Source organism: Brugia malayi (assembly GCF_000002995.4).
Source record: "Brugia malayi strain FR3 genome assembly, contig: Bm_v4_Chr2_contig_001, whole genome shotgun sequence".
NCBI classification, from domain to species: domain Eukaryota; kingdom Metazoa; phylum Nematoda; class Chromadorea; order Rhabditida; family Onchocercidae; genus Brugia; species Brugia malayi.
In genome coordinates, this window is record NW_025062476.1 from 2984402 (window position 1) to 3003561 (window position 19160).

Consider the following 19160-nt stretch of genomic DNA (forward strand, 5'->3'; position numbering starts at 1 on the left):
AATGTCAAATAATTTGCTATCATTAATTTCTTTTCCCTTTTTTTTCAAATACTACCTCTCTTTGTACTGTTTAACTGATTTTAAAGGAAATTTCTTCTTCTCGTCTGAAGAAATAATTTTTATTTTCAATCACTTTTTGAGATTGTTTCACTTCTGTGACAATCATAAAAATTGATCTAAATCTGACTTTCGGGTGTGATTGGATGATTGAAAGAATCGTTACTGATGATTACATAACAGTCAGAACGATTAAATTATTTCAATTCAGCCCTGCAAGCTTTCATCTGGAATACTTAGCTACAAACTTTATTCGAGGGGTGCCTTCTGGCCTAGTATTTATGCGAATTCTTTAGTACTGAAATGGATAATATTGTCTAAAACTGCGATTTGAAGATTCGTAGGCATTTCAGAATTGCATACAAATTTCATATTAAACAGAATGCATCACATGGAACGCCTCAAAAAATATGGACGCATAGAAAAAGAATTGGCTCGTAATTTGCTTGCTGAATTTTATGGCACCGCTCTTCTAAGAGTTAGTATTTCAATTTATTGTTTTAAGTCTATTGAAATTTGAACCTTGAACTTTTTTGATATTCTGAAGCTTAGTCCTTTCTCAAAGAATGCAATGCACTTCTTCCGAGGAGATTTTCTGTCGTCTGATCAGGAAATAAATTTGATGGAGAATTCAGTTCATTGGTACTGGTGTGATGGCTCAGTTCGTACTCAGTCCCGGAACATCAAGCTCTCCGGTACAAATTAATATCGGTTGGGGACTGGCAATCGCACTATCAGTTTATGTTGCATGGGAAACTTCGGGTAACTTACAAAACTTTACGAAGTTGTTCTCTACCTGTTTTTACCTGAAACCATCAAATTAAATAAGGAAAAGTGTAGCTCATATAAAGAAGCTAAAATGAAAACTCAAATTCTGACTGTTGTGTGTTCCATAAGTGATAAATCCCTGATTTATGTCTTATCGAAAAAGTTTATATTTCTGCCATTTCGGCTATATACCAAAACTATTGTAACTAGATACTGCTTCAAGTACAAACACTTGCTAGGCTCTTTGTTAGTACCACAGATTAGGACTGTTAGCACTTTGAATCGATCCTATTTGGCCATAAGTTTTAGGAATGAAAACTCTTTTTATTGCAACACAATTAGTCCTTTTGCCAACACAATGTTGTATTTGTGTTTTAGGAATTATTGAAATTGTATGTACAATTGGACTAATTTCCAGGTGGACATGTGAATCCGGCAGTAACAGCTGCTTTATGCATTCTCGGAAAGATATCTTTCACTCACAGTCTTCTATATTTCATTGCACAAACACTTGGCGCCGCATTTGGCGCAGGGACAATGTATTTAGTTTACAGTGGTAAAGTAAATTTGAATATTAAATGTAATTAAGTAAATAACTTCTTCCTGGCACTTACACAACTTTCACGTTTTCAGAGGCAATAAATGCCTTTGATGGAGGAGTACGGGCAATAAGTGGGCCAAATGCGACGGGAATAATTTTTGCGTCATTCCCACGGGCTTATCTTTCAAATACTGGCGCTTTTATCGATCAGGTTTGTCTTTCTTTTGTTTACAAAATTCATTAAATCACAACTTAACAATAAATTAGCAAAATAGATTTTCATAGTTAAAATACTGTCCGATTTCGTAGTAAGTTAGTTACTTTTTGTTCGATAACTCATTTCAATTTCTCATTCGTAGTTTTAGATGGCTGGCACCAGTCTAATTGGCCTTTTTGTCGCATTCTGCTGCGAACCCAAGAACCAAATACCAAGAAATTTAATGCCAGCTCTCTTCGGTACAATCGCAACAACAATTTCAATTTGTTGTGGCTTGAATATGGGTTCTCCGGTCAATCCAGCTAGCGACTTTGGGGCACGGATTTTTGCCTCTTTAATTGGTTATGGCACTCAGCTTTTTACGTCAGTGCTTTAATTTTCCATCAATCTTATTTATTTGAGCAATCTTATTTGCTCTTTCAAAATTTCCTGAAATTTATCTAAATTTTCATTCTTTCAGATTCCATAACTACTTTTTTCTCGTTCCACTAGTGGCGCCAATTGTGGGTGCTATAATTGGCGTATATTTATATCAATTCTTCATCGGTTTTCATATTCCGAAACCGGCAGCAACAGCGGTAAATGTCAACAAAGATAAATGTGAAATGGATCAAGAAAACGGATTAAGGCAAGTGAAGGAATGCTCTCAGTTATGAAATCGCTGTTATAGTTATTATAATTTTAGATTTCTACGATTTTTCAAATTTCGAAAATGTCAAAAATTATCCTTTCATATTTAGCAGTTTTAGCGATTCTCGAAAAGTCTAATCAGAAAAACTATTATCAACTCTATAAACTATTATTAGGCTATGATAACCTATTGGTGCTAATATAATCTTAAATGTATGTACGAAGTACAAATGTTTGTTGTTCGATCAGTATTGCATAATCAATTGATAAAGTGAACTGAAATAAAATTTGAGTAATTTTGTGCTATTTTAATCACTAAATTGCATAATGTTTAAATTTATTGAAAAACATAAATGATAATTGGATGCTTTGTTGAAATTTCTAATTATCTATCAAAGGTTCACGTCTCTTTAATTTATTTTATAAATTTAAATATCTTTGGCGATAAAATATATATTTTGATACATTTTTATGCAATTTAAATGTGCAATGGAAAATGCAACAAATTTCACTCGGAAATTAAGAACCTTTAACCTTTTTTGGGACATCAAATAGGGTGTGACAATTTGACGACTAATGATGTAAAGTAAGGAAAGTAAACCAATGAAGAATGTATAAATTATGAGGAAGAAAGTTATCACGAAAGTGAATTATACAAAAAAAAAAAATTGTAACTTTTACTTTCTGCATATAAACCCATTTACTTAAGTATATCCTAAATTGTAAAAATGTAAAAATTTTGAAGAGTTTAAGCTTGTATAAACGAATTTTAGATTAAATGTAAAGTACTTTCGATGGAAGAAAAAAAAAATTTGATGTATATAAATGAAAATTATAAGTGGAAGAGTTAAGTGCAATTCTTGGCTTTTTTTTTTGCTGATTTTTTTATCAATAAAACATTATGGGCATCCTGAAATGCCAAATATCTGATGTATTTTGAAGTTTTAAATAAATGTAGATATTAAGAAAGAGTGAATTTGTGAAAAATGGAAAAACAATGTTTTTTTTTTTTTTTTTCTAAGAATTATTAATTTTCGGAAAGTTTCGAGATAAATTTTCAGGAAACACGCAATTATCTAAAAGAAAATGATTAAAAGTGCTTTTTTTTTTCATCAAAACTATTATAATTTAACGCTGTTTTCTGCGTTCAGTGGAAGAAGCCTTTGTTAAATTTGTTCGTCATTTCAAAGCATCCCGGTGAAATCGAATAAAATGCTTTCAGAAGCTGAAAAGTAAATTGAAATATACTTACTAGAAGATTTTGCATGTTAAACAAGTTTAAATTTTAATTTTAATAGCTTAAATTTGCTTAATGTGCATCAAAAATTATCGAATTGTGTTTTTCATATTTGTAAAATTTATTCTGAAAATGAAAAAAAAAAAAGCAGTATTATTTCTGGAGCGAATTTAATAGTTGTTGTTACTTCCATTTCATTATAATAAATTGAAAATTTTAGATTATTAGAAAAATCAATACTATCGATACCATCCAGCAAATGCCTTATGACTTTAGAGGCAAAGTTAAACCGAGATCGAATTACCTTTCGAAAGGATTCTGCAATGTCCACTCTTTCCCGAGTTTCTCATTTTTCTTCAAACCTTTCTGGTAAGCAATAATTTTTTGTTTTATTTGACTTAAAACAAATATAGTCATAACAAATAGGGTAAATGAAATTGAACTAGATAAAGACACAATCATAAAAATTTCAAAAATTTATTGAAGAATTTAGTAACAATGCAAAATTGTATGTTAACTTAAAATTTATGCTAGTATGATTAGCAAAATGTGCGGTAGATATTTTATAAGTTTGATTGAGTTTTGCTATTTCATAAAATTTTTTGACTGTTTTGTTTTGACTTGTAAAGAAATATCATTTTATCAAATAAGTCTAAAAATCTAATCTAAAAATAAAATATAATGCTAATACTACTGAATCGTATCCATAGACAATTACTGAAGTTTTTTTTTTTTTTTTTTTCTTATTTCATTAAAAGAAAAAACTTTTTTAGTGTCTTCTCAACGGAGTTATCGTAAAATAGAAGCAATGATGAATCAGCATTATGAAATAATTCTTAAACCACTTTTTGTATATATGCGTATCCTCGGATTAACTTCCTACACGGAAAATCCTGCATGGCGATATCCACTTATGATTTATAATATTATGATTATGATAATCATGGTAATTCTTACTATTATAACATACATTATTACGATTAGCTTAAGAATTTAATTATTTTAATGGCTGCAATTAATTGAAAGCATGAATTTCTGTATTATTATACACATTTCAACCATATTTGTTATTTAAATGCATTAAATTTCTCATAGAATGGTTATTCGGCTTTTATTATAACAGAAATAGAATTTACTGGATTTAATGTTAACATTGCATTTGCTATTGTTCATGCATGTTACCTTGCAAGGTATGTTTGATGAATATTTGTTTCCTTAGTACATAATGTGGACAACATTGATGACATTTGACCTTAAAGTATTGTAATGTTATTTTATAGCCATCAAATCAGTCGGCAATGTAATCATTTATCACTCATTCAATTAAGAAATGATATATCAAGCAAATATTTTACATGAATTTATTCTTTTTTCATTTTCTCCATTGTCCAAAAGATTATATTCAGTGGTGGGATTTGCTCGTTATTTCTCTTCTGGATGCGAAAAAGTTTCAATCGATTGATTAAAATTGTTGTACAACAGGTAGCTATACATGATCCAAATTTCAAACATGCCTTACGACTTCATCGGATGTGTAAAATAATGGTTGGTCTAACTATTTTCTGGGCTATGATAGCTGTTATTACTACAGCTGGTAAGAACTTCTTCATTTTCATATTCAAAAGTTTATAGAAAAATTAACCATACGATTTGTCAGAACTTTTTCTTTTTCTATGACTAATAAAATGCAATTATAGCGATTCATAAAAAAACAATTAAAAGTGAAAATAGTGATCTTTGGAATGTTATATTAATGATTATTCACCATTACGTTGCATTTTTGACGCAATCGGCGTTAATGAGTTGGTCTGTATTTTTCGCCTTTCCGTGTTATATTCTTGCAGTTTGCTTTGATGCATTTATTGATGACATGCATCACGATGGTATAGTTATAGATCATAAGTAAGTAAATCTTATCAGTTATTTCACTTTTTCTTTTTATCATATATTTTATGCATAGTTTCTTTAAATTTCAACTTGTTTAATTTTAATATTTGATCATCGACAAACAATGCTTAATTTGAATTTCTAACTTGTATGAAATGCTAAAATGTGACAATAAACCTTTAAATTAGTTAAAATATAATCCAACTAATTTAGTATCACCGACTAATTGTTGCTAAAATTACTTGTGTTAATTTTAGTTGGACAAGTAGCCAAGCAGTTAACCATGTATTGAAATATAAACATCGTTATCGAGTAAGGTGTTTACAAATATTTTTTTTCTTTAATTTTTTTAAACTAAAAATATTTTATCAATGAATAGGACATCAGAAAAAGAACAAAATACAAAAAAAAAAGCAATGAATGGTTGGTTGATAATGTTAAACATTACCAACTAATTATTAAAGTTAATGAGCTAATTTGAACAATAAAGGTTAACGTTGCATATTTTAACTGTGACTTTGATTATCTAATTAATATTAAATATTCTAAACTGTCAAAGTGTGACATTGTCGCAATAAATAAAATAATGCTTATCATTAGGAAAGAAAAGCGCAAAATGTAGATAAAGTTCTCATTTTGTTCTTTATTGTACGAGAAAGATGTACACAATAAAAATATGCGTAGCTTTCATTAAGTGATGTAAAGCAATTTCAGATAATGAGAGAAAGATACTATAGAAATATATAAGAACAAAATTTGAGTAAAATATTCAATGACTATTGAATATTGATAATCAATACTGGTTATTGGTTGATTTTTTCAACTTTCTCAATATTTTATGAAGTGTACCAAACATTTCAAACAATAACAAAACTTGCCTACGGTATAACGAAACTTGTCTACGGTACAAAAAAACTCGCTTACGGTATAATAAAACTTGTCTACGGTATAACAAAACTTGCTTACGGATAACGAAACTTGTCTACGGTATAACAGAACATATATGATTCAATTATTTTAGGGTCTAAAAAAAACTGCTGATATAATTGAGGAGCAATTCAAATATGCAATAGCATATGTCGATGCATTATGCTTTACCGAACTATGCTTCATACTGTATACTTATTTGGAAGATAGAAGTGAAAGTAAAACATGGATTGATACGATATTATGTATACTGTATGCTATTAGTTCATTATTTCATATGACTTTTTTCACTGCACCTGCTTATCGACTTTATGAAAGAGTAATAGTTTAAATATATGTACAGTAGAGTAAATGGCTTGATAACCATCATGCTACCGTATTCAATAGCATAAAAAATTTTCTTTTGAAATTAATTTAATTTTAAAGTATAAAAATTTTTGAAATAGACTTCTTCTGCCTTACATTTGAAAAATGTATTAGCTTTTCTTTTTAATTTTTGTTTCGATTAAAACTTAATATTAGAGTTTAATTTCTGTAGTACTGTAACGGACACAATATTTAAAATACTGTAATTCGTGTTCTTTCCATATCATCATCATCATGCATGTTTAGAATCAAGCAACCATAGCTATTGCTACTACAATGTTTCAAAATCAATTAAATCAAAGACGTGATCAATTTCTTGACGTAATTATCTTTTATTATTGTTCACTCGAACTTTTAAATTCAATTATAGCTTGCTTTATTTTTATTTAAATCTGGTAGTATAAAAATAGAGAATTTATTTTTATGAAAATTTTCTAAAGTTTTTCATGGCTCTTTTCATCAAAAATTTTCAATTCACAATTTCGACTGTAAAATATATTAAAGTATTCAATCCTGACTTTAAGTACTGAAGATAATTTTAAAAAATCACAGCGTTTTCCAGTGTTTGCTTTTATTGTTTGTACATAAATTGCAAGTGGCTGAAATAAGTTTTACGGCTGGTGGATTTTTCGTCGTTACACGACAATTGTTTCTGACGGTATTGTTTAATTGAGATTTTTAAACATATTAGTCATTTAATATTAAGCCATCTAAATAACGTAACCAAGAAATAGATTAAGTACCAAAAGTACTACTAGTAATCCACTTTCAAATAATTTATACCCTAACCACATCCTTGATGTGTTTACATACCAAAAATCCCAAAAAGCATCATATTTAAGCTTCCTGATTCTCAGCTATTTAAATTAGCTTATCAATCTATTATTCCTCTTTTTTAATAAGCTCCTTCATTTTCACTTAAACTTTCAACATTAATTCAAATTTCATTTTCATTTTTCTCTAATTTTGTTTTTAAACAAAGTTCACTTTTAGCTTGTCTCATTGGTACTCACATATGTTGCCATTATGCTTCAATTTGGACATATACCTAACAGCTGTTCAATTCAGAGTACTTCAAAAATGAATATTTCAAGTTTGTGAAGTGATAATTACTGTCATTTGCATAAACAATAAGTATTACTTTTGAATTATTTAATCTTTCATTTAATGTCAAATGTTACAAATGAAAATGTGATGAAATTTCAAAATTACAAAAATGTATGAACGATATTTGCTTTAGTTGTCACATGTAAATAAAACAGAAAGCATAACAATACGATTAGGAGCAAATAAATCCTTGAAATTAAAACAAACAACATTAATCTCCTAAAAAATTGTCTTTGAATCTGAAAGTTTTTAAAAAAGGATTTTATAAATTAGAAGAAAAGAATTTTGTGAAAGAATTATATCATAAACCATCTTATAATATCAAGGATTTGATATTTAGCTAATTTGAAATGGCAATTTTTGTTACGTAAACAATTATATAATTTAATTTTAAAAAAATTTTTATTTCTTGACTGATAGATTCGTTCACCCTTTTTTTTCTCTCAAAAAATCAGAAAGAAACAATTATCTATGCTTTGATATGTTTTTTAAATCGTACCTTCGTTTTTGTAATTTACTGAAATAACTACAATTCACTAAAGTACTTCAGAAAATCGCATATCTTTTTTTGGGAGGGAAGAAAAGAGGGATGGAGAGAGAATATTGAGAAATTGATAATAAAATTTTGATAAATGATAAAGTTTTCATTTTCAATCATCTTTCCAAAGGTTCCAATTTGGCGAAGGTATCCTATCGCATGGTATTAAGTCGAGTGCTTCGCTTCGATTAAATGCTTCTAACGGTATTTGTCGGATATTTTCACCCGAATCACAGATTATTCTTGCTAGACTGAGTTTTTTGATCTCCTCAATTTGAAATTTCGTCAAAATTTCCGAGTTTTCATAATAAAATCTATAAAAAAAGATATAAATTATTTAACAGTGAATTAATTATTAAGGAACTAAGTGAAATAATCAAAATTAGGTGTTGTATGAGAGTTATTTTAACAAATTAAACGTTAATAAACTTGCTGAAATTTTTGAAACAATGAAATTTGAAAATTCACTCTTCTACCTGTCACCGTTTCGTAATCTCCTGAATTGTTCAGAAATGATACAGGCTAAAGTAGGTCCAATAAAAGCACCTTCTAGTGGGTCTTCCAATAAACCGCCAACATATAGATCAATATTTTCTGCAAATAAAAATTTTTGAATGAGAAATTTTTTAAAATAAAGTTTAAAATATTCTTTCTTAATTTTCAGTGTTTTGCTTAATTTTTTTTTTTTTTTTTTTTAACCTTACTAACAATTGAATGTTGCAAGTAAGACATTCTACATTTTTTGATCTTAATATGAAATACGAAGTTAGGTTTGGGAAAGGATAAAGATTATTTCTAAAGACACATTTGAGGTTGAAATTTTACCCAAGAAATTTACATATTTGTAGAAAACAATAGAAATTATATCAACAGTCTCTTACTTTAAGACTTTTAAGCTTTTATGAGTACTTAAGTAACACTTACCTACATGTCCATATAAAATTTTTAAGTTTGAACGCAAAATTGGATCTTTAATTGTGGTGTTGAGATCATCGAACGTTCGTACTTTCGACATTTTACAAAATTTCCGCCAAACAACATATCCAGGTATTCCATGATCACGTCCACGCTGAATATTGATGGAACCAAGATCAGAATTGCCAAATATCCGTTCAGTTATTGCTGGAGTAAGTCTGTAGAATTCGATCAGCTTAATTAATTAATTAATCAAGCCGTAATTTAGAGGAAAAGGAACCTAGAAAAATAATTACCATTAAAACTAATTTAAACATATTTACTTTCTCACCGAGAATACCTTCAGTTATCAGTTGAAAGCAAATTCAATTTTCCAGTAGTACTCTTTTTGCAATTATTGAAATTTGCATAATTCTTCTATAACTTACCTTTGTGGCATCTTTGCTGGTAAACTTATCAAACCACGAATAATTGGATCAATTCCATGCGCAAAGACATGGATACTTTTGAACATGCCGTCATTAAACGATATGCCACCAATGCGACGAAAATTCTCATCAAGAAATGGATAAAATTCCTAAAAATTAGATCTTTGCAACCCCCAAAAAAAAAAAGCATTGATGACCTTTTATTTAAAAATTTCTCTCTAAAAAAAATTTCCATTCTTTCCGGATGACCGCTAATTATTCTTCAAATTAATCTATTCATAACATTGATATCATTTCCAAAATATTGTATTACAATCATTTCATTCTCTACTTTCTTTTTCAACATTTTAAAAAAATTTAAATAAATTCGTATAAAAATTTTTTTACTTGTTATTATTATATCTAATGAACAGAAGGAATACGTCAAACCTGTATCATTCCGTGTCCAAATCGGAAAGCACATCCAGTAAATTCGTTACTGATAGTTGCATCAACATTTTCATCATAACCTTCGTAATCACCAATTAATTCATTAAATTTACTGCCTAATATACGAGGTAAATACTCCTATAAATTATGCAATGTGCAATAATTTACTCAATTTTATGTCTTAACTTTATGTCACATCAAGATTTTAATTCATTCCCAATTATTTTATCACTCACTTATCATTGTTACTCTTAAAAATAATATCTCACTGTGGTGATGATTATGATAGAATTAATGATAATAATGATGATAATGCTAATGATAATGATAAAATGTAGATAAACCTTATATGTAATGTGTTGTATAGCAGCTCCAATAATCCGTCGTGTTTCTTGAAAAATTCGATCCTGATCCCAATTTTTATTTAAGCTTTGTAATTCTGATGCTATCCTTAAATATTCCACAAAATTAGCATTATTCTCAATCAGATTTGAGAAATGATCAGTTAATTAATTATGATTACCTTCCAAATTTAGAACCTTGTTAAGGTCATCGTTCCCATCCTACATATGTAGGATCGAACTTAAGCTTAGAATTGAAATTTTTGAAAAATGTTAATGAATTTATAGTACCAAAACTGAGCGTCTTTTTATATTTTATAAAATGTAATGTTTCTTTGCTTATTACTAAGGTCAAAATTGATGGAAAAGTTTTAGTAGGACACCTGTTATGTTCTCGAACAAAAAGTACATGGAATGCAGCTAAACCGACAAATATATTGGCTCGATCATCACCGGCGATAATATTTTGATTGCTATCGATAGGAGGGAATACGCGATCTCGAATAATCTTTGTCTTCATGAAAGCTCCTTGCCGGAACATAAATTGATCCAAATCGGAAGAACCGTAAATCTAATAGAAATATTAATACGGAATTGTTTAACAAATTTCATTCGTTATCACAAAAAGTGATAGAGAATTCTACCATTGAACCATCGAGATATGCTGAATTTTCATTGTATTGTTCTCGAGGAGACGATTGTCCGGTACCGCACAGAGGAGTAGATCGAGCTACCGGTAAACATTGGAAACGACCAAATCTAAATTTACTATCAGTGATATAATCACATTAGCATTAGCAAAGAAATCTTAACTTTCATCACTTTCATTTGCTATTTTCCATTTGATAATGCGTAAATAATTTAAAAGTTCATAATCTATTTAAACTTTTCAAATAATCTAAGATATTTTCATTCAATAATATTGGAATATTATAAATTATTAGAAGTTTAAATTATGAAATAATCTAAAATCAATCTTTGAAAATATTAGCAATTTAAAGAAATTCCATTTCTTGTTCGGATTAATCTATGAAATAAATAAAATGCAAAAATGTCAAAAGCGCAATCATTTCTAATTTTCGCAATATTTATATAATAGAAATAAAGGAAATTTACGTTGGATCACGTCTTGATAGGAAAACATTGGTGCATTTAGAATTAGGTTCACAAGATGCGCATTCCTGGTTGTTTAGAGTTGTTGTCTTGGCCATGTCGTGACTCAGAAATTGACCCCATTGCATTAGTAAGGCATTCGAATCACTTGTAACCTAAAATCAAGTTGATACTTTTCAATCGATTCATTTCAATTTTTCACTTATTTAATATTAATTGAATTTAATAAGATTAACAAAAGTATTTAAATACTTGTTAGAGATAATCAGAATTTCATTTCAGTTCAGAATTGAGATAAAATTTGTGAAGAATCACTTTTCTATCGTTTTTGGCTTCAAACTATTAATTATGACTTTCTTTTTCTCATCGATTAAGTAAGTCTCTTTGTCGAGGAGATCAAAATAAAATTATCGAAATAATTTTACACTAAATCCATAGAATAGAAATTTGTAAACTAAACATTGCTTATGTAATATTCTTTAGACAAACATAAATCTCAAATTAGAAATGATTTATCCAACACTCATCATTCAGTAGTGTATGTTTACAATCTGTTAAACAAAGAGGGACAGTTCAACCAGAGAGAGAGTTCAACTTCAATTCTTTTCATTCAACTTTATTGTGCTATTGTTTCTATTCATAAAGGACTTATTATATTCCTGTGTTACCTCCCACATATTTACATCTACATCCAATGAATCTCCCTGAGATAAGCAATCTCTCTCAAAATAATTATTAAATTTTCAAATCATCCACGCCATATGTTGTGAATAGCTTCTTCCACTTTCATTGCTAAAATCTGACAGTCAAATTTATATTCGATGATTCAAAGGCTGTAAGCTTCTTTTCAGTTAATTTCATTATAAAGCAAATTTAATTATACTCAATATCTTACAGCCATTCTCGACATAAATAGTTGACATAATGTTATATATAGACCAACTCCTACTACATAAAGAGTAAAGGTCATCTGAAGGTGACACCTTTGCTACCTTTGCTACTGCAACCATGAGCTTATTGTAATCCAATGCTTACTACATAAACAATTAAAAGTATTTATCTCAGTACCACTTATGCATTTGTGATATTATATTTGGTTTTATTCCTATAATATCAATCAATAAGGTTTATTCCAGCTATTTGTGTCAACCAACCAACTATAAATGACTTTGTCCCCAATCAAACAAAACTAAAATTTCGTTTTTTTTTTTTTTGTGTCAACTTTTTGATCTAAATATGATTAAAATTATGTTTACATTTCAATCCTTATCATTTCACAGTTTTAATAATATTAAAAAATTATCAAATAAAATTTAACGAGTAAAGTTTGTGTCATTTTAACTATAAAGAAATGAACTATTTGCATGTTCTAACTTGTTTATCTGACGTGAGCATTAAACGTGATGCTTCGCGTGCTATTGGTCGTGTTTTTCGAATTGACGCTGCAATACAAATAGAATCTACTGGTTCTAAGATATTTACTTGACTTTATCGCCTGAAACGGATTAGCTCAAATGCTTCATGCTATTATCGTTTCCAAAAATTATATTCATTTGCTGATAAGCTAAACATATTTTAAATTTCAAATTTGAGCATTTCAAGTTTTCTACTTGAAATGCTCAAATTTTCATCTGTTGAGACTAAACCATCATAATATATCGTACATAATCAAAAGCGATGATATAAACCGACATGTTGGCGCATTTATTCCATTATCATATCGCGGTGATTCCAAACGAATGTAAGCTGAAAAAGCAGCACCGTTTTGTGGTGATCGTAAATTATTGCATGTACCATCAAAAGTTCGATATCTGAGATGATAGCATAAATTTTGTTTGCAATTATTTCGATCGAGCTGTGAAACACATCCAAATCGAGCATTCTTTTTGCGCACATCAGCGATCGATATTGTATGACGTGTAGAAGTATCTGTGATTTTTTCAAAAATTTATTAAATTAATCAAATCAAAAAAAAAAAAAAAAACAACAGTTTTTCTTTCAATAACAATGATGCAAAAAAGGAAAAGGAAAATATTTTATTTATAATAATTTACCTTCTTTGGTAATAATAGGACAGTCTTCTTTTTTTTGTGGCAAAAAATTGAAATTTCTAACTTGATCTGCAAAAAAAAACAAAAAATTTAGATCAATTGATAAGTGTAAAATAATAATGTTTTATTATGATTTGAAATTTAATTTCTCACTCTTTTTTTTTTTTGGTTAACAGCTTAAATTCTTTCCTTTTATTAATTTCTTATATTTTGATAATAGATCAAAATATATCTTTGGAATATGTTAGTATTTTTAATTTCATTATTTTAGAGTACTTTCTAAAACTTTCTAATTTGCATAGCATTATTCCTTTAGAAACTTAACCTACAAATTAAATTTTGTTTAATAAGTAGCAAATATTAATTGGTTTGAAACTTACTGAAATTAAAGTGAGAATCGTTGCAGAGCATGCATGATCGAGGACAATTGACATGCATCCATACTGCATTCATTTCACATTCACCGCTGGATGACCAAAATGAACATAATGCATGCTTATTCATGCATTTTGCAGCAGCTAAGGAAGTCAACTTGTGTGCAAATTGCAAGTTATGCAAACAAAAACACAAAATTGCATGCATTTTTAGTGGTAAGATTTTATGGTACATTTTTATGTAGAAATATTGCAAATTTAGAAATGCACAAAAGAGAATTTTACTGACATTTATGGCTTTTTGAAGAAAGATAATATGTTTAAACAAAAACTTTAGTAAATTTTCATACTTAATATAATCTCATATAAGTTTTATTTTAAATTGTTTACAATAAAATTAAATGACTAATATAATTTCAGTATGTTTTATTTTAATAATTTATTGCTTAATTATGCATATAATTCTTCTCTTTGTCCATTTTTAGGTATTTGAAGTTAAATGTAATATATTTTGTTAAATTTAACATATTTTCTACAAATTCCAGATAAATTTAGCAAAAAAAAAAATGGCGAAATTTAATTTTAACCAAATTAACTATGTAAAAAGTAAAAAAAAAAACTATGTAAAAAGTAGAAAAAAAGTCTATCACTTCATCGCTTAAACTATTTTTTTTTTATCATTTCATAATTTTTATTGAAAAAATTGATAACTTTGTTTAAACTTAATGATCAATTTTGATCACAAAAAATGATCAATTTTTTCTATAAAAGTTTAATGAGTATAATATATGCCCAAATCTGTAACAGTATAAATTCTTGAATTCTTCTTCATTAATTACTCATAAATATTCATTTCGTTTTGTTTTGAATGATTGAAATTATACCTTCAAAACAAGTAAAAGAATGGATGAAAAAAGGAAAGCAAAAGTTTTTGACTTCTCAGTTATTTTTTAAATAAATATCTTTCCGACTGAGCCAAATATTCTCCAGAAATAATGATTATAAAAGATTATATAAGTAATATTTTTACTGTAAATTATTTTTTGCTATTGAACTGTTAGATGACGTACTTTAATATCATTTAAGCTTAAAATTGGGTTTTCCTCATAATTTTAATTAGCTTAAACGAAGAATAAAAAGAAAAGAAACAATTGTTTAGGAAAGAAAAAAAAAAAACATTTAGAAAAGGTAAAATTGATAAGTATAGAATTTTAATAAATTAATAATATTTCTAATAGGTAAAAAAGCATTTATTAGTGAAATATCATTTCATACTTTTCTGATCTAAAACAGTTAACCAAGAGTTCCCGGAAAAAATCTTTTGGGAAGTTTGTAAAGGAAATACTAAATACGGGCGACAATATTGTTAGTTGTCTTAATGAAAGAACAACAATTTAAAGGATGATACGATGATTTTATTGACACAAGTGATTAGATATCAATCTAATCACTTGTGATAACATATAGTTGGTACCATTTAAGTACCACCTGTACACCGCGGTTCCAAAAAATCATTCCTTGCATTTTATGATACATTAAATTTCATCGATGATAAAATGTTAGAAAAATGCTTACTTTGACATTTACTACATGCAACTGGACAATTAGACTCCATCCATTTCTTATTTGTATTGCACTCACCAATGGTAGCCCAAAATGTGCAGAGTTTTTGACTATCATGGCATGTGCTTTCCGGAACACTTTGAGATCTTTCCGGAAAGCTCTCATTATCTACTGGTTGAGAGTTTTCGAGTGAACGTATTGTTGATTTCGTCATATTCTTTCTCATCAATTCTTCAGTAATATTATTCACAGGTTTCACACTGAGAATCTTATTGTTTGAGTTTTTGGTATTATTGTTTAATATAACAGTACTGTTTTCCAGTTCTTCGATTTTATTGAATGTGGAAGAGATTTTCAGAATTGAGTCCATATTAGAGGTAGCATTGACAATAATTGTAACGGATTTATTGACTATATTATTGCTATCCATATTGTTTATATGATTTGGAAACGAAGAAATCAATCTGTTATTGTCCGCTAATTCGATATCACTGCTTTCGTCAACAATTGCACCTAAATTTATTTGAAATTCGCCATGTAACATAAAGAAATTGCATAATTTGATAAAATATAAATTAAAAAGGCTCTTATGACTCACTAATAGTTAGATCAAAATTGCGGCGTATTTTAATTTGCTTAAGAAATTTTGCTGATGAATGTAAATGATAGAGTAAATAATGAAGGAAAAGAAAAAAGATGCTATAGATAATAAATAATTAATAAAATAAAAGAAAAATGATAAAAAAAGTATTAGGTAATAAAAAAGATGCTATAGATAATAAATAAATAAATAAATAAAACAGAAACGACTAACTGAAATCATAGTCTTTTTATCTTTTAATAATTTAATAATAATAACTTTTTATCTCTTAATAATTTAATAAAAATAATAATTTTTTATCTTTTAATAATTTAATAATAATAACTTTTTATCTTTTAATAATTTAATAATAATAACTTTTTATCTTTTAATAATTTAATAATAATAATAACTTTTTATCTTTTAATAATTTAATAATAATAATAACTTTTTATCTTTTAATAATAATAATAATTTTTTATCCTTTAATAATCAAAAAAGAAAAAAAAAAAATGAACCATCTAATGATTATTGCTTTAATTTAGAGATGATGGAATATTTTTTAGTAGTACGATGAGTAAATATTGGTGTAAACTTTATAATCTCCAAATGATTATTTAAAGAATTTTTGATGTTAATTATCCATACAGTTCATTAATTGCTGTGCTCATCGATTTTGTTACTTCAAGAAGAAACACCAATCTTTCTATTTTATTTCTTCTTCCATTAATATAAAAATAAATATAAATTTCCAGCGCTTTAAACTTTGTAACTTAACATATTAACAATGATAACTTTGTGACAAGATTTGTTCTGTCACTTAAAATTAAATTTTGCAGTAAAACAATTATTAGACGCTTTTTAAACTCTGACTCACTCTGTCGAAAAAATTAGTTCTGAGTTTAAATTAGTTTATTAGTTCTAATTAGTTCTGAAATTTTTTATCTCTTTCAATCGAGAATTTCGGAGAAAACCAAATTATAGTAACATGTGGAAATGGTATTAATTTAAAATTAAAGATTATCTCAACTAAATATTCCTTAAACAAATATAAAACTATTTCAAATTCTATCTCATATAAACAATCACTCATGCAGCACTCATTTCTGATAGATAGTTGAGTTTATCATAAATATCATAAAGATTCTACTGTAAGTCAGTGCCCACTATGTAAGCATTTAAATACTTTATTTGAGTTAGTTTTTAGTATCAGTGAGTTACAGCTGCTCTGTCCCACTTATTTAATTCGATTCATTTAAATTCTTTACTTAAATTCCTCATCAATTCTTTGTCTCACAATCTTTAAGTTATACTAAATTATTAGTATTGTTACTATAGATTAATAATTGTGAATCGTTGATTACAAATTCATTCCAACAGAATTCTTCTCGACACATTCATCTATACAAACTCCAAACTAAAACCAAGAAATCCCTAATCAAAATACAATTTCTCGACATCTCTTTATTTACCCAAAATTAAAAAAAAAAGAAGAAGGAAATAAGCGTACTGAGCAAGAATTTATTTCTTAAAACAATGAAATCGCAATAAATTGTAATTTCAAAACGATGTAAAATGTTAATGAAAAAAGGTAGATCATTGATTTGTAGATGATTTTATTTTAATTTGTTAGAATATATTGTTTTAAAAACAATTTCTTTATTTAAACAAGATTTTAACATACGAAATTTGTCAGAGATAAGTTATTGATAACACAATTGTGGTTTTGATAAGTAAGAGAAGTTGGTCGATGTTTCAAAATGGCAGCAGTGTTAGGTGAAAAAGCATTTCAATTATGTAAAATATAATGATAAAGAGGAAATGATTTTATAAAAAATAAAATTTTGAGTGAAAAATATGAAATTTACAATTACTTTAATTAAAAGAGATGAAAGCGTTGAAAACGAATTTGATGGATTTACTTTGAAGTAAGTAAATGTTTCATTTTCAGGATGAAAGTAATTGAAATTTTTTTGCTCAATTCTTTGAGATTCTTTAGAAAATTTAAAAACGGTAAGAAAGATAGTATTGTGTATTTTTTATATTTTATATTTGCTTAACTAAAAATGATAAATCGGATGTAAGCAAAGGATTTATTCATGGAAAATCTTTGGCTAAAATAATTTTATCACTGTTATCAATATCCGAATTGAACTATCGAAAAGTAACTAACTTTTTTGTCTTCTGCTTATTAAATCAATTTTTATCAAAACGAAATTGTTTCAGCAAGAATTGAACTATTGAAGTTCTATTGGTTATTACAATTTAATGAAATAAAATTGTAAATTTTTTTTTAAAAAAAAAAAAAAAAAAACAAACCTTCCACATAAGTAATAATTGTAAACAGCACTAGTAACAGAAAAATAAATTTTGTCGTCATTGATCTGATATTGATTTAAGTTGACTAATCGTTATTCATCAATTAATAAATTGACCTGATATATTTGTTGAACACTTCGTTGTAATGACAATAATGCGAGAATAAAGCTAAAGTAAATCAATAACTTCGAGATTCTGAAAAAGTTTTCTAAATAAATTTAATAACGAAATAAGATGACAAATTACTGTGCATAGAGGTAGAAACAAAATGAATACAAAACAAAAAGAGAGATGCAGTAAATTTGAAATGTATTAAATTGGATAAAAGTAGGAATCACTGACAGATCAAAATTAAATTAATAACAATAAAAACTATTTATGAAATGTTAACAATTTTTTGTTTGTTTATCTTTCTCATTTGTAAATATCACATTACTACTAATTCTGTAAAACGAAATAAAAGTGAGCCAAGAAAAGTATCTTTAACTTTACTCATATACAAAATCATGAAAAAGAATTGGACATGTCACACATTAATGATTAATATGATTAGATGGCATCGGTTCAATGAATACATATCAAAGTTTCATCTTTTTTCTTTCTTTTAAATTCGGTTACTTTCCGAAAATAAAGATGTGATATGCATTATCACAAATAATGTATCCAACACCAATGACGGAAATATCATTTGTCCAGTATTTCGTACCTAACAATAATCTATCGTCCACCCAAATTCAACCTGTTATTTCGGTGATTTCACCAAATTCGGCGA

At 27.4% G+C, this 19160-nt stretch overlaps 3 protein-coding genes across 3 annotated transcripts; 2 read left to right on the plus strand and 1 right to left on the minus strand.

The window, feature by feature from the left end:
- Window positions 1-439: 439 nt before the first annotated feature.
- On the plus strand, window positions 440-2239 carry Bm1885 (Major intrinsic protein; the record flags this gene model as incomplete). Its single annotated transcript, XM_043078248.1, has 6 exons — window positions 440-535; window positions 693-819; window positions 1244-1381; window positions 1459-1577; window positions 1732-1946; window positions 2044-2239. 6 exons carry the CDS (start codon window positions 440-442, stop codon window positions 2237-2239), a joined length of 891 nt encoding a protein of 296 aa, XP_042934182.1.
- Window positions 2240-4306: 2067 nt separating this feature from the next.
- On the plus strand, window positions 4307-6595 carry Bm10362 (Uncharacterized protein; the record flags this gene model as incomplete). Its single annotated transcript, XM_043078249.1, has 6 exons — window positions 4307-4396; window positions 4546-4640; window positions 4857-5044; window positions 5148-5352; window positions 5595-5649; window positions 6359-6595. The coding sequence occupies 6 exons, from the start codon at window positions 4307-4309 to the stop codon at window positions 6593-6595; spliced, it is 870 nt and encodes a 289-aa protein (XP_042934183.1).
- Window positions 6596-8387: 1792 nt separating this feature from the next.
- Window positions 8388-18449, minus strand: Bma-skpo-2 (uncharacterized protein; the record flags this gene model as incomplete). Its single annotated transcript, XM_043078250.1, has 15 exons — window positions 8388-8589; window positions 8752-8869; window positions 9200-9408; window positions 9619-9767; window positions 10048-10185; window positions 10392-10497; window positions 10772-10959; window positions 11033-11147; window positions 11505-11656; window positions 12876-12943; window positions 13194-13430; window positions 13556-13621; window positions 13933-14070; window positions 15502-16002; window positions 18389-18449. The coding sequence occupies 15 exons, from the start codon at window positions 18447-18449 to the stop codon at window positions 8388-8390; spliced, it is 2448 nt and encodes an 815-aa protein (XP_042934184.1).
- Between the last annotated feature and the right edge of the window lie 711 nt (window positions 18450-19160).